The sequence below is a fragment of the Bos indicus genome, chromosome 11 (genome assembly GCF_029378745.1).
Source record: "Bos indicus isolate NIAB-ARS_2022 breed Sahiwal x Tharparkar chromosome 11, NIAB-ARS_B.indTharparkar_mat_pri_1.0, whole genome shotgun sequence".
Lineage (NCBI taxonomy): Eukaryota > Metazoa > Chordata > Mammalia > Artiodactyla > Bovidae > Bos > Bos indicus.
The window spans coordinates 93249840-93263273 of NC_091770.1; the positions used below are offsets into that span (position 1 = coordinate 93249840).

Here is a 13434-nt window from a genome sequence, read left to right on the forward strand (position 1 = left end):
CAATACCTCACCTTCTCAGTTTCTCACTCCGAAGAACCAAATGGCACCAGTGTCAGAGATTCCCCTGTGGAAATCTGTGCCAAAGACCTTGCCTGTTGCTGGTACCCACCACACTTCCCTGTTTCCAGCCACTTGCTTTGCTTGTTTTTTTTCTGTTTGCTTTTCCTGAAACCAGTGAGTTCCAGACATGGACACAGCAAGTGCTATTTGTTGTAACCATCTGTGTTTTTTGAACGAACTTCTTTTTGCTTTAGCTTTATTTTATGTCTCTTTCTGTTTCATAAGCCTTGGAATTTGGCAATACACTAGAGCACCATCATCTTAGTTGTCTTCAAAGCACGAAAGGTCTTTTAAGTCATGAGTAGGAAGTGTCATCTTTTACAATTATACTATTGAGTTACAGTTATGAATAGGCAAAAAGATCCCTTACTTTGATACATATGTTTCTTCTTTAAAGAAAAAGAAAATTTGACTGCAAATTTATTTGCTCTTTGAATGTGTTAGAGCAAATAACAATTTTTAAATTTTCATATTATTTTTTAAAATAACATTTTTTAAAGCTGTATTTTCTCAAAGTTTCTAATGCATATATCAAGAATACTAGAACTGTCAGAACTAGACAGAAGTACTAGAATGGTTTTATAGTTAGTAATAATATATATTTTAGCCATCACTCCTTAGTTTCACTCTCAATGTTTATAATAATTTTTTTCTAGAGCTATAAATTTCAACTTCAAAGTTTAAGGTAAGGATATTCAAAATGCTGGCTAATCTAATGGAGAAGATGACAGAGAAATGCTTCTTATGGTTTTTCAAAATCTTAACAATAACACACTTTTGGCAGCTTATTCTAATGCACAGCCAAGATGACACTTGGACTAAAGTGATTAAGAAAAGCACAGGGAACTGAATCAAGATGCATATTCTAAAAATAAATGTCTATAATTACACTGGGAATTCTATAGAGAATTTATATGGTAGAATCCAGGAGAAAATTTTTGCCAAAGTTTTGCCACAGCTGAAAGAACATCTTGTCCTTGGGAGCCTTGTAGATAATGAAATGTCGACCAAAACCAAACACAAAGAATCATTGCTTGATGAGGCATTACAATACAGCAGATATAACTCTGAACTCTTTAGATAGTTCAGTTCAATTCAGTCACTCAGTCATGTTCAACTCTTTGCCACCCCATGGACTGCAGCACGCCAAGCTTCCCTGTCCATCACCAACTCCCAGAGTTCACTCAAACTCATGTCCATTGAGTCGGTGTTGCCATCCAACCATCTCATCCTCTGTCGTTCCCTTCTCTTCCCACCTTCAATCTTTCCCAGCATCAGGGTCTTTTCCAGTGAGTTAGTTCTTTGCATCAGGTGGCCAAAGTATTGGAGTTTCAGCTTTAGCATCAGTCCTTTCAATGAATATTCAGGACTGATTTCCTTTAGGATGGACTGGTTGGATCTCCTTGCAGTCCGAGGGACTCTTAAGAGTCTTCTCCAACACCACAGCATCAATTCTTCAGCGCTCAACTTTCTTTATGGTCCAACTCTCACATCCATACACTACTACTGGGAAAACCATAGCTTTGACTAGATGGCTGAGTGCAAAAGACAAGCTTCCAAAGGAATCTGCTTTGAAAAATGAAGATGGATAAAAATATATTTCCATGTTTAATATTTTTGTGAAATGTCTTTGTGTGGAAAGTATTCCCTAGTGTGAAAATTATGTTAATTAAGATAATGGCAGGGGGAGGTTTCAATGGAAAATATTTCTGTTGTTTGGGGACTCTGGCTTATTTCTTATTTCTTCATTTTCATTTACAGTTTTATTGGGGTGTAATTGACATACAGTTTTTTAAAGTTCAATTGAAGATATTTTTACATACACATGAACAGATGGCACCCTGATCTTTTACTTCCTAGCCTCTAGACCTCTGACAAAGAGGGGTCTACCAAAGTGGCTGTACCAATTTGTGTTCCTACTAGCACTGAACCAGGGTTCTTGTTGCTTCACATCCTCACCAGCGTTTAGCATTGTCAGTGTTTTGGATTTTGACTTAGCTTTGTTACTCCTTTGTCTGAAGAAAGGGAGCTGATCTACTGATTATAACAATTACTGAGCCCCTTCTATGTGGGCAGGCCTGTGTTAGGCAGTTGGACAAAGGAAAACATCAACCAAAGGGTCTTTGGCATAAATACAACTTTTTATGGTCAGAATAAATGAACCTCATCGTATTTGGAGGCAAATATGTGTGCCTCAAGGCTGATGATTTTGGAAGCTTTTTAAATTGATACACGGCCTTGAGCAGGACCTAGAAAATCATGCATTTTTGAGAGATGGAGAACACTGGAGGCAGCCATCCCAATGATTATGTTGGTGGCAACTGTGACTGTAGGTTGATTGAGAATGGCAAGGCAAAATGTAGATTTAGTATATTAGTCTATTCTCTACAGATTTAATAAATTATTTGTTGTAGTGTGAAGTTTCCTCCTCAGAAAGAAGTTTCCTCTTCCTTTCCTTAAAGGTTATGAAAACATTCTCATTTGAATCAACTATTTTTTATGCATATCTAACTTTCTCAGGATGCCTACTCTGACCACTTTGCTTAAGTGTATTTATAATCACTTCTCATATCCCTATCCTGATCTGTTAACACCATGATGCTTTTTACCAACTGCCAATTCATAAAGTGTATTATTTTGATTTTTTTGTGTTCTTGTTTTACTGTGTAGACTTGTTTTGTTTCTGGCTTTTGTTTGTTTCCTCCCCTTAAACTGTAAGCTATACCAGATAACATGGACTTCCCTGGTGGCTCAGTTGGTAAAGAATCTGCCTGCAATGCAGGAGACCTGTGTTCAGTCCCTAGATTGGTAAGATGCCCTGGAGAAGGGAAAGGCTACTCACTCCAGTATGTTTGTATTTTATTCACTCTGTGTTCCACAGCCTAGCTTGTCACCTTTATAAAGTCTTTAGTCAATATATATCAGAAAGAACAAATGAATACAGGAAGTTAATTAAATGTCCTGAGATTTAAAAATTATTGCTGATATCCCCTAACAATTACTGCACTTTTTCATGTACCAGGCACTGCGATAAGAATGCTAATGTGTATTATCTCATTTATGTTCACAACAACCTCTTGAGGAAGGTACGATTCATAACCCCAAGTTATATTTCAGACTGAATACTGTAGAACTGAATTATATCGTTTAGGAGCTCAAGTAAGTTCAGTTCAGTCGCTCAGTTGTGTCCGACTCTGCGACCCCATGAATCCCAGCACACCAGGCCTCCCTGTCCATCACCAACTCCCAGAGTTCACTCAGACTCATGTCCATCGAGTCAGTGATGCCATCCAGCCATCTCATCCTCTATCGTCCCCTGCTCCTCTTGCCCCCAATCCCTCCCAGCATCAGAGTCCTTTCCAATGAGTCAACTCTATACATGAGGTGGCCAAAGTACTGGAGTTTCAGCTTCAGCATCATTCCCTCCAAAGAAATCCCAGGGCTTATCTTCAGAATGGCCTGGTTGGATCTCCTTGCAGTCCAAGGGACTCTCGAGAGTCTTCTCCAACACCACAGTTCAAAAGCATCAATTCTTCGGCGCTCAGCCTTCTTCACAGTCCAAATCTCACACCCATACATGACCACAGGAAAAATCATAGCCTTGACTAGACGGACCTTTGATGGCAAAATAATGTCTCTGCTTTTGAATATGCTATCTAGGTTGGTCATAACTTTCCTTCCAAGGAGTAAACGTCTTTTAACTTCATGGCTGAAGTCACCATCTGCAGTGATTTTGGAGCCCCAAAAAATATAGTCTGACACTGTTTCCCTATCTATTTCCCATGAAGTGATGGGACTGGATGCCATGATCTTTGTTTTCTGAATGTTGAGCTTTAAGCCCACTTTTTTACTCTCCTCTTTCACTTTTATCAAGAGGCTTTTTAGTTACTCCTCACTTTCTACCATAATGGTGGCGTCACCTGCATATCTGAGGTTACTGATATTTCTCCTGGCAATCTTGATTCCAGCTTGTGTTTCTTCCAGTCCAGCATTTCTCATGATGTACTCTGCATATAAGTTAAATAAGCAGGGTGATAATATACAACCTTGATGTACTCCTTTTCCTATTTGGAACAAGTCTGTTGTTCTATGTCCAGTTCTAACTGTCGCTTCCTGACCTGCATATAGGTTTCTCAAGTGGCAGGTCAGGTGGTCTGGTATATCCATCTCTTGAAGAATTTTCCACGGTTTCTTGTGATCCACACAGTCAAAGGCTTTGGCATAGTCAGTAAAGCAGAAATAGATGCTTTTCTGGAACTCTCTTGCTTTTTCCATGATCCAGTGGATGTTGGAAATTTGATCTCTGGTTCCTCTGCCTCTTCTAAAACCAGCTTGAACATCAGGAAGTTCATGGTTCACGTATTGCTGAAGCCTGGCTTGGAGAATTTTGAGCATTACTTTACTAGCATGTGAGACGAGTGCAATTGTGCGGTAGTTTGAGCATTCTTTGGCATTGCCTTTCTTTGGGATTGGAATGAAAACTGACCTTTTCCAGTCCTGTGGCCACTGCTGAGTTTTCCAAATTTGCTGGCATATTGAGTGCAGCACTTTCACAGCATCATCTTTCAGGATTTGAAAGAGCTCAACTGGAATTGCATCACCTGCACTAGCTTTGTTCGTAGTGATGCTTCTAAGGCCCACTTGACTTCACATTCCAGGATGTCTGGCTCTAGGTCAGTGATCACACCATCGTGATTATCTTGGTTGTGAAGATCTTTTTTGTACAGTTCTTCTGTGTATCCTTGCCACCTCTTCTTAATATCTTCTGCTTCTGTTAGGTCCATTCCATTTCTGTCCTTTATCAAGCCCATCTTTGCATGAAATTTTCCCTTGGTATCTCTAATTTTCTTGAAGAGATCTCTAGTCTTTCCCATTCTGTTGTTTTCCTCTATTTCTTTGCACTGATCACTGAGGAAGGCTTTCTTATCTCTTCTTGCTATTCTTTGGAACTCGGCATTCAGATGCTTATATCTTTCCTTTTCTCCTTTGCTTTTCACTTCTCTTCTTTTCACAGCTATTTGTAAGGCCTCCCCAGACAGCCATTTTGCTTTTTTGCATTTCTTTTCCATGGGGATGGTCTTGATCCCTGTCTCCTGTACAATGTCACGAACCTCAGTCCATAGTTCATCAGGCATTCTATCTATCAGATCTAGGCCCTTAAACCTATTTCTCACTTCTACTGTATAATCATAAGGGATTTGATTTAGGTCATACCTGAATGATCTCGTGGTTTTCCCTACTTTCTTCAATTTGAGTCTGCATTTGGTGATAAGGGGTTCATGATCTGAGCCACAGTCAGCTCCTGGTCTTGTTTTTGCTGACTGTGTAGAGCTTCTCCATCTTTGGCTGCAAAGAATATAATCAATCTGATTTTGATGTTGACCATCTGGTGATGTCCATGTATAGAATCTTCTCTTGTGTTGTTGGAAGAGGGTGTTTGCTATGACCAGTGCATTTTCTTGGCAAAACTCTATTAGTCTTTGCCCTGTTTCACTCCGGATTCCAAGGCCAAATTTGCCTGTTATCCCAGGTGCTTCTTGACTTCCTACTTTTGCATTCCAGTCCCCTATAATGAAAAGGACATCTTTTTTGGGTGTTAGTTCTAAAAGGTCTTGTAGGCCTTCATAGAACAGTTCAACTTCAGCTTCTTCAGCGTTACTGGTTGGGGCATAGACTTGGATTACTGTGATATTGAATGGTTTGCCTTGGAAACGAACAGAGATCATTCTGTCATTTTTGAGATTGCATCCAAGTACTGCATTTCGGACTCTTTCGTTGACCATAATGGCTACTCCATTTCTTCTGAGGGATTCCTGCCCGCAGTAGTAGATATAATGGTCATCTGAGTTAAATTCACCCATTCCAGTCCATTTCAGTTCTCTGATTCCTAGAATGTCGACATTCACTCTTGCCATCTCTTGTTTGACCACTTCCAATTTGCCTTGATTCATGGACCTGACATTCCAGGTTCCTATGCAATATTGCTCTTTACAGCATCAGACCTTGCTTCTATCACCAGTCAGATCCACAACTGGGTATTGTTTTTGCTTTGGCTCCATCCCTTCATTCTTTGTGGAGTTATTTCTCCACTCATCTCCAGTAGCATATTGGGCCCCTACTGACCTGGGGAGTTTGTCTTTCAGTATCCTATCATTTTGCCTTTTCATACTGTTCATGGGGTTCTCAAGGCAAGAATACTGAAGTGGTTTGCCAGTCCCTTCTCCAGTGGACCACATTCTGTCAGATCTCTCCACCATGACCCACCCATCTTGGGTTGCCCCACGGGCATGGCTTAGTTTCATTGAGTTAGACAAGGCTGTGGTCCTAGTGTGATTAGATTGACTAGTTTTCTGTGAATATGGTTTCAGCGTTTCTGCCCTCTGATGCCCTGTTGCAACACCTACCATCTTACTTGGGTTTCTCTTACCTTGGGCGTGGGGTATCTCTTCACGGCTGCTCCAGCAAAGCGCAGCCGCTGCTCCTTACCTTGGAGGAGGGGTATCTCCTCACCGATGTCCTTCCTGACCTTCTCCGTGGGATAGCTCCTCTAGGCCCTCCTGCGCCCTTGCAGCCACTGCTCCTTGGACGTGGGGTTGGTCCTCCCAGCCGCCGCCCCTGGCCTCGGGGGTAGTAGCAGAGTCCAAAATCAATTCCAAAAGTGTCTTTGTCATGACCTATGGGGTCCATTCTTCTGTTCTTCAATCTTCTGATCTAGGCTCAGCCCCTGCTCTATAGGAGCCTCTCCAGGCAGTGGAGAGACCAGTGAACTCTAGGCATGGCTTGTGCCAGAGCTCCAGGAGCCTTGCTCTGACATGGGAGCAGGCTTACTTTATCTCCATGAATACTTATGAGGCCCAAGACTGACTTTGGTCCCTTTGCCACCCATTTGAAACAAGCAGATCAGACAGAAAGAGATCAAGGTATCACTAGCGTCAGAAACACTGTCCCCAGGGACTCCAGGGTTTCAGCCCCTCTGGGCCCTGCACAGGCTCCTCCCCTAGAGACCAGCAGGAATGTTGTTCAATTAGCCCACATTCACTGTTTCTTTATTGATGATCCTGGGTGTTTTTCCCTCGTTTCTTCCTTCTGCTATAAAATAAAAGCCTCCTGCCAGTTGTTCTGTTACTGATAAACAGACATGCAAGTCTGTGACAGCCCCTGAACCACAGAGACTGTATCTTGTCCTTTGGCTCCTGGGTCTGTTGGAAAGAAAGCAAGGACCAAGGTAATGTCCCAGAGCAGAAGGTATTTGAGCATATTGATAACAAACATAGGTCAGAAGGGGCTCGTGTAAACTGATGTGTGTATGTGATTATGAGACTGGGTGTGCATGTTCTGTGTTTTCTATGTGTGTGTTGCTGACTCATAAATGGAAAATCTCCACCTGGCATGTGCATTGACCAGGCATGGCTAGAAATCTATGAGCCGTATATGTGCTTTAGTGGTTAAGTCTATGTTGCCTGTGTAGTGTTTGTGTGACTCTCTGTGTTGTTGTGATTTGAATATTTGTGATCGTCTGGGAGTCCCTGTACATATGCATTTCTATTACATGTTTTTTGTCAGTTCTTTGTGGGACTCTTTGTATGTTATGTGTGCTTACACATTTATGTGCCTCTATGAGAGAACGCTTATGAACTTTCTGTGAAACAGATTTGTACCCTGATCATCTTTATCTATGGCATGCATATGTCAGAGAGAATAGGAAATTACCATTTAACAGTATGTGTGTTGTGAAGTATATGTGTGGGAGAAAGAGAGAAATTACAGGTGTAGTAATTACAGCCTGTACTATATTTAACAAACTCACATCTCTACTAAATTCACCTAGAAGTGATAGGGGAAATGTGAGGGCTTAAGTTCTAATAAAGCTGTGTGTGTGTGTGTGTAGGTATGTTTGTGTATATGTGCGCCTGTGTATAGGGCAGTCTTTCCAGTGTTCCTCTTGACTCAAACCAGAACCCACCAAGGCACTTTCAAATTGGATTCTCCTCAAGACCTATTGCTGCCATTGGACTTGGTGAGTCAACTTTTCCCAGAGCCCTAAACATGTCCCACTCTGGCCTTTGGTATTGTTCATATTGACATTTTAGGAGCATGGTAACCTGATTCAATGTCCAGGTTCTGGTGCCCTAGAAATCTGGTGGTGCCATGCAATAGCTTTCTGGGCTTACATTTGATCTCTCTGAGGTCCACAGCCTTAAATGTAAAATAAGGTAATAACAGCTGCTATGAGATATTCTCTGCATGTCAGGCATGTAGTAAGACCTAGCCAGGCTATATATTATTTCCCAAATGGAGGCTGATGTCCCTGACTCTTCTTCAGGTAACTCTAACATGGGAGAATATGTCATGGCAGTTAGAACAGAAAGTTCATGCAGATTCTCTCCCAAACATTAGGTTACATCTTCAGTCCTGAGTATCTCTCACATTGCCATTTAAACACATGATGAATGCTTCCTTTCTTCTGGTTCACCTCTTGATTCAGCTCTGTGCCTACTTCAGGCTTCCTGGTCACCCCATCCCTCACACTCCCTTCCAGAGAAGTCAGAGCTCTTGGTTGAGGTTTCACCCAAGAATTGTCAATAAGCATCCAGACCCCAGAGGGTGGGCGGTCACTTCCTTCCTCCTAGTGTCCTTGTGTTCCTGAGAATCACCTTGATCTGGAATAAGAATCTACGGTTATCAGATATGCAGTCCTGTGTGTTAATGTCAGTTTCCTCTTCTAGGCATGCATGCGTGCGTGCATGCTAGGTTGCTTCAGTTGTGTCCATCTCTTTGAGACCCCATGGACTATAGCCCACCAGGCTCCTCTGTCCCTGGGATTCTCCAGGCCAGAATACTGGAGTGGGTTGCCCTGCCTCCTCCAGGGGATCTTCTAACACAGAAATTGAACCCATGTCTCTTATGTCTCCTGCATTGGCAGGTGGGTTCTTTACCACTAGTACCACCTAGGAAGACCCTTTTAGGAATATGGGTATTTTAATTCCATTACCCACTCCTCCCACCCCCAAATGGGAAGTCTGTCCTTAATTAAAAGAGTATCAGCAGACTCTGAGATCAAGTTCTACCACCAAATACATTTTGTAAGTGACTCACTTCTCACATTAGTAGAATGAAAGAAAATAAATCACTGTTTTCTCTCCTTCTCAAACACAAAATATATGCTGATTGCATATAATTGAAAGCATATGGAAGCCATTTGTAGAGTGTAGGCTGTGGGAATCTAAATGGATATAGGTATGAATGATGGCAGATGGGTGAGCTGGTGGTTGAGGTCATATTGAGCATAAAAATCCTCTTTCAAAGACTGAAATAACATGTCTCAAAGGCATGGCTCTTCTGATCAATTAAATAAGGGGAGGGAGAGTATGTAAATAAGAATAGAGACTTAATAAAAACTTGAGTAAAGAGTGCTGACTTTCACAGTTACTGGCTATGTGATCAAGGGCTGGTTTCTTAGCATCTCTTAGCTTGAGCATCACACACACATGATGTGTATGTTAAAATCCGTTTATTTTGTCTGGTGAATAGTAGACCCCATGCTCAGTAAGTGTCAATTACATTAAGACTGATAGTGGGGACTAGCCATGGAAATCAGATAAATATTAATTCTAATAGGCATCACTTATCATATAGCACCTACCAGCTCTCATATCCTAGGGCAAATGTTTCAGTGCCTCCCTGCATATGACTACCTAGATTGAGGCAATTTGATTCACTAAAGGTAGATGCAGAGAACTGAACAACAATGGAGATGGTGAAATACAGTTTATTTCACTCCAAATTAAAATGCATCAAGTTAAGTTCTATCAGGAAATTAACCACAGGGTCTAGGGTGTGTGTGGCTCTGCATCTCCCGTGGGGCACTGGGAGCCCATGTAGATTAACACAGCTTTGAGATAAGCTACCTGGTCTCCTCTCATTCCTGGTGTAATGAATGGGTTTCTGAAGATTAATCCAGGATGCATCTCGATACCTACACTGGTGTAAAGATAATAAATGATGTATCTGTGCCCTTACTATGTGAACATTGTTCTAATATCGTTACTCACATTGAATCATTTAATTCTTCTACAATCCCTATGTGTAAGTGTTACTTTGAGTATTGGTAGAGGTTCAAAATGAAGCTGGGAGAGAGTAAGTTTATGCAAATAACTAGAAAGTCTTGGAGTCAGAACCCACTAGAAGTCTCATCACAAATACAATGAACTGAGCAAGTTTCTGAAGAGGCTACTCCTGGGCATATGAGTTCCCAGAAGGAAGGGTCTTTCTCTGTCTGTTTTCTCCAGCAAAGAGTCTCTTGATAGAACTATTTGTCTTTCATATTGTTAAACAAATAAATAAGTTTCCCCTGGTATACACTGAAGGACAAGTTTTGCTCATTGGAGTTTTGATAACTTCCTCCTGCTCCACTGGGGGAGGGTGGGGGTTGAGGTGATAGCATGTGAGGAATATCCTGAGGAATTCCTCAGTGGAAAATAGATAGCCCTACAGTGATTGTCGCTATCATGATTTATCATCTGGGACATTTCCAATCTAAGCAGAGAGACAAGGAGCATGAGGAGGGAGAACCAGAGCAGCATGTCTGAGTTCCTCCTCCTGGGGCTGCCCATCTGGCCAGAGCAGCAGGGCATGTTCTTCGCCCTGTTCCTGGGCGTGTACCTGACCACGGTGCTGGGCAACCTGCTCATCCTCCTGCTCATCAGGCTGGACCCTCGCCTCCACTCCCCCATGTACTTCTTCCTCAGCCACTTGGCCTTCACTGATGTCTCCTTCTCATCTGTCACCGTCCCTAAGATGCTCATCAACATGCAGACTCAGCATCAATCCATCTCCTATGTAGGGTGTGTAACACAGACATATTTCTTCCTCTTTTTTACTGATCTGGATGATTTCCTGCTCACCTCGATGGCCTATGATCGGTACGTGGCCGTCTGCCACCCTCTCCACTACAGCACCATCATGGGACAGGGGCTGTGCACCTTACTAGTAACTGCGTCCTGGATTCTCTCCTGTGCCAGTGCCCTGTGTCACACCCTCCTTCTGACCCGGCTGTCCTTTTGTGCTGACCACAGCATCCCCCATTTCTTCTGTGACCTTGATGCCCTGCTGAAGCTCTCCTGCTCAGACACATCCCTCAACAAGCTGGCCATTTTCACAGTAGGAGTGGCCGTCATTGTCCTCCCACTAGTATGCATCCTGATCTCTTATGGCCACATTGGGGCCACCATCCTGAAGGTCCCCTCCACCAAGGGGATCTGCAAAGCATTGTCCACATGTGGCTCCCACCTCTCTGTGGTTTTCCTATTTTATGGAACAATTATTGGACTGTATACTTTACCCTCATCCAGCACCCCTAATGACAAGAACATAATAGCTTCAGTGATGTACACAGTGGTCACACCCATGCTGAACCCTTTCATCTACAGCCTGAGGAACAGAGACATGAAGGGGGCTCTCGAGAGACTTTCCAGGAGAGAGATCTTCTTTTCTAAGTAGTAATACCTCACCATTTCAGTTCTTCCTTCAACGAATGGCACCAGTGTCAGACATTCCTCCATGGAAAACCATGCCGAAGACCATCCCTGTTGCTGGTACCCACCCCATTTCCCTGTTTCCAGCCACTTGCTTTTCTGTTTACTCCTCCTGAAAGCAGTGAATTCCAGGCATAGACACAGCAAGTGCTATTTGTTGTAACCATCTGTGTTCTTTGAACCAACTTCTTTTTGCTTTAGCTTTATTTTATGTCTCTTTCTGTTTCATAAGCCTTGGGATCTGGCAACACTAGAGCACCATCATCTTAGTTGTCTTCAAAGCACCAAATGTCTTTTAAGTCATGAGTAGGAAATGTCATCGGATAAGGCAATGGCACCCCACTCCACTACTCTTGCCTGGAAAATCCCATGGACCGAGGAGCCTTGTAGGCTGCAGTCCATGGGGTCGCTAAGAGTCGGACAGGACTGAGCAACTTCACTTTCAATTTTTACTTTCATGCATTGGAGAAGGAAATGGCAACCCACTCCAGTGTTCTTGCCTGGAGAATCCCAGGGATGGAGGAGCCTGGTGGGCTGCCGCCTATGGGGTTGCACAGAGTTGGACACGACTGAAGCAATTTAGCAGCAGCAGCAGCAGCAGGAAATGTCATCCTTTACAATTACACTATTGATTTATAGTTATGGATAGACCAAAAAAATCCCTACTTTGATACATATGTTTCCTCTTTAAAGAAAAGAAATTTTGAGTGCTAATTTATTTGATATTTAGATTTGTTAGGCATTTTAAATTGGAGAAGGCAGTGGCAACCCACTCCAGTACTCTTGCCTGGAAAATCGCATGGACAGAGGAGCCTGGTAGGCTGCAGTCCATGGGGTCGGGAAGAGTCGGACATGACTGAGCAACTTCACTTTCACTTTTCACTTTCATGCATTGGAGAAGGAAATGGCAACCCACTCCAGTGTTCTTGCCTGGAGAATCCCAGGGATGGGGGAGCCTGGTGGGCTGCTGTCTATGGGGTCGCACAGAGTCGGACACGACCGAAGCGACTTAGCAGCAGCAGGCATTTTAAATAGCTATGTCTTCTCACTCTTTCGGAGAAGGCAATGGCACCCCACTCCAGTACTTTCTGATGCCTATGTTGAGAATATTAAAAATCTCAAATGTGCTGTGGTTTGGAAATGTTTATCTTTTGTAGTGTTTATGTGAACCTCTTATATGTGTTTGTATCAATGTTTGTGAAACTTAGTGGTGTTAGTAATTAGATCACTCTTAAAATGGCTGTATAAAATTAATAATAATCCATATTTTAACAACCAGCTCCTTAGTTTCACTCTCAATTTTTATCATATTTTTTCCTATAGCTGTCTCAACTTAACTTCAAAATTTAAGAACAATCAAAATGCTGATTTAACTAAAGGATCAGCTGATCAATTAAATGCTTCTTATGGGTTTCCAAAGTCTAAACACAATACCAAACTTCTGGCAGTTGATTCTAATGCACAGTAGAGGTTGAGGACACTGGACTAAATGATTAAGAGAAGCACATAAAACTGAGTCAAGATTCTTGTCTTAAATACACCTGTATCTACATTGGACTTCTCTGGTGGCTCATTTGGTAAAGAATCTTCCTGCAATGCCAGAGACCTGGTTTTGATCCCTGTGTCGGGAAGATTCCCTGGGGAAGGAAATGGCAACCCACTCCAGTATTCTTTTTTTTTTAATATAAATTTATTTAATTGGAGGCTAATTACAATATTGTATTGGTTTTGCCATACATTGACATGAATCTGCCACAGGTGTACATGTGTTCCCCATCCTGAACCCCCCTCCCACCTCCCTCTCCATCCCATCCTTCTGGGTTATCCCAGTGTACCAGCC

The 13434-nt window shown here is 42.4% G+C and overlaps 1 protein-coding gene across 1 annotated transcript; it reads left to right on the forward strand.

Annotated features, from left to right (window-relative positions):
- The first annotated feature begins 10617 nt into the window (after positions 1-10617).
- LOC109565814 (olfactory receptor 1J4-like) lies at positions 10618-11559 on the forward strand. The gene has a single exon (XM_019969752.2). The coding sequence runs from the start codon at positions 10618-10620 to the stop codon at positions 11557-11559; it is 942 nt and encodes a 313-aa protein (XP_019825311.2).
- Positions 11560-13434: the final 1875 nt, after the last annotated feature.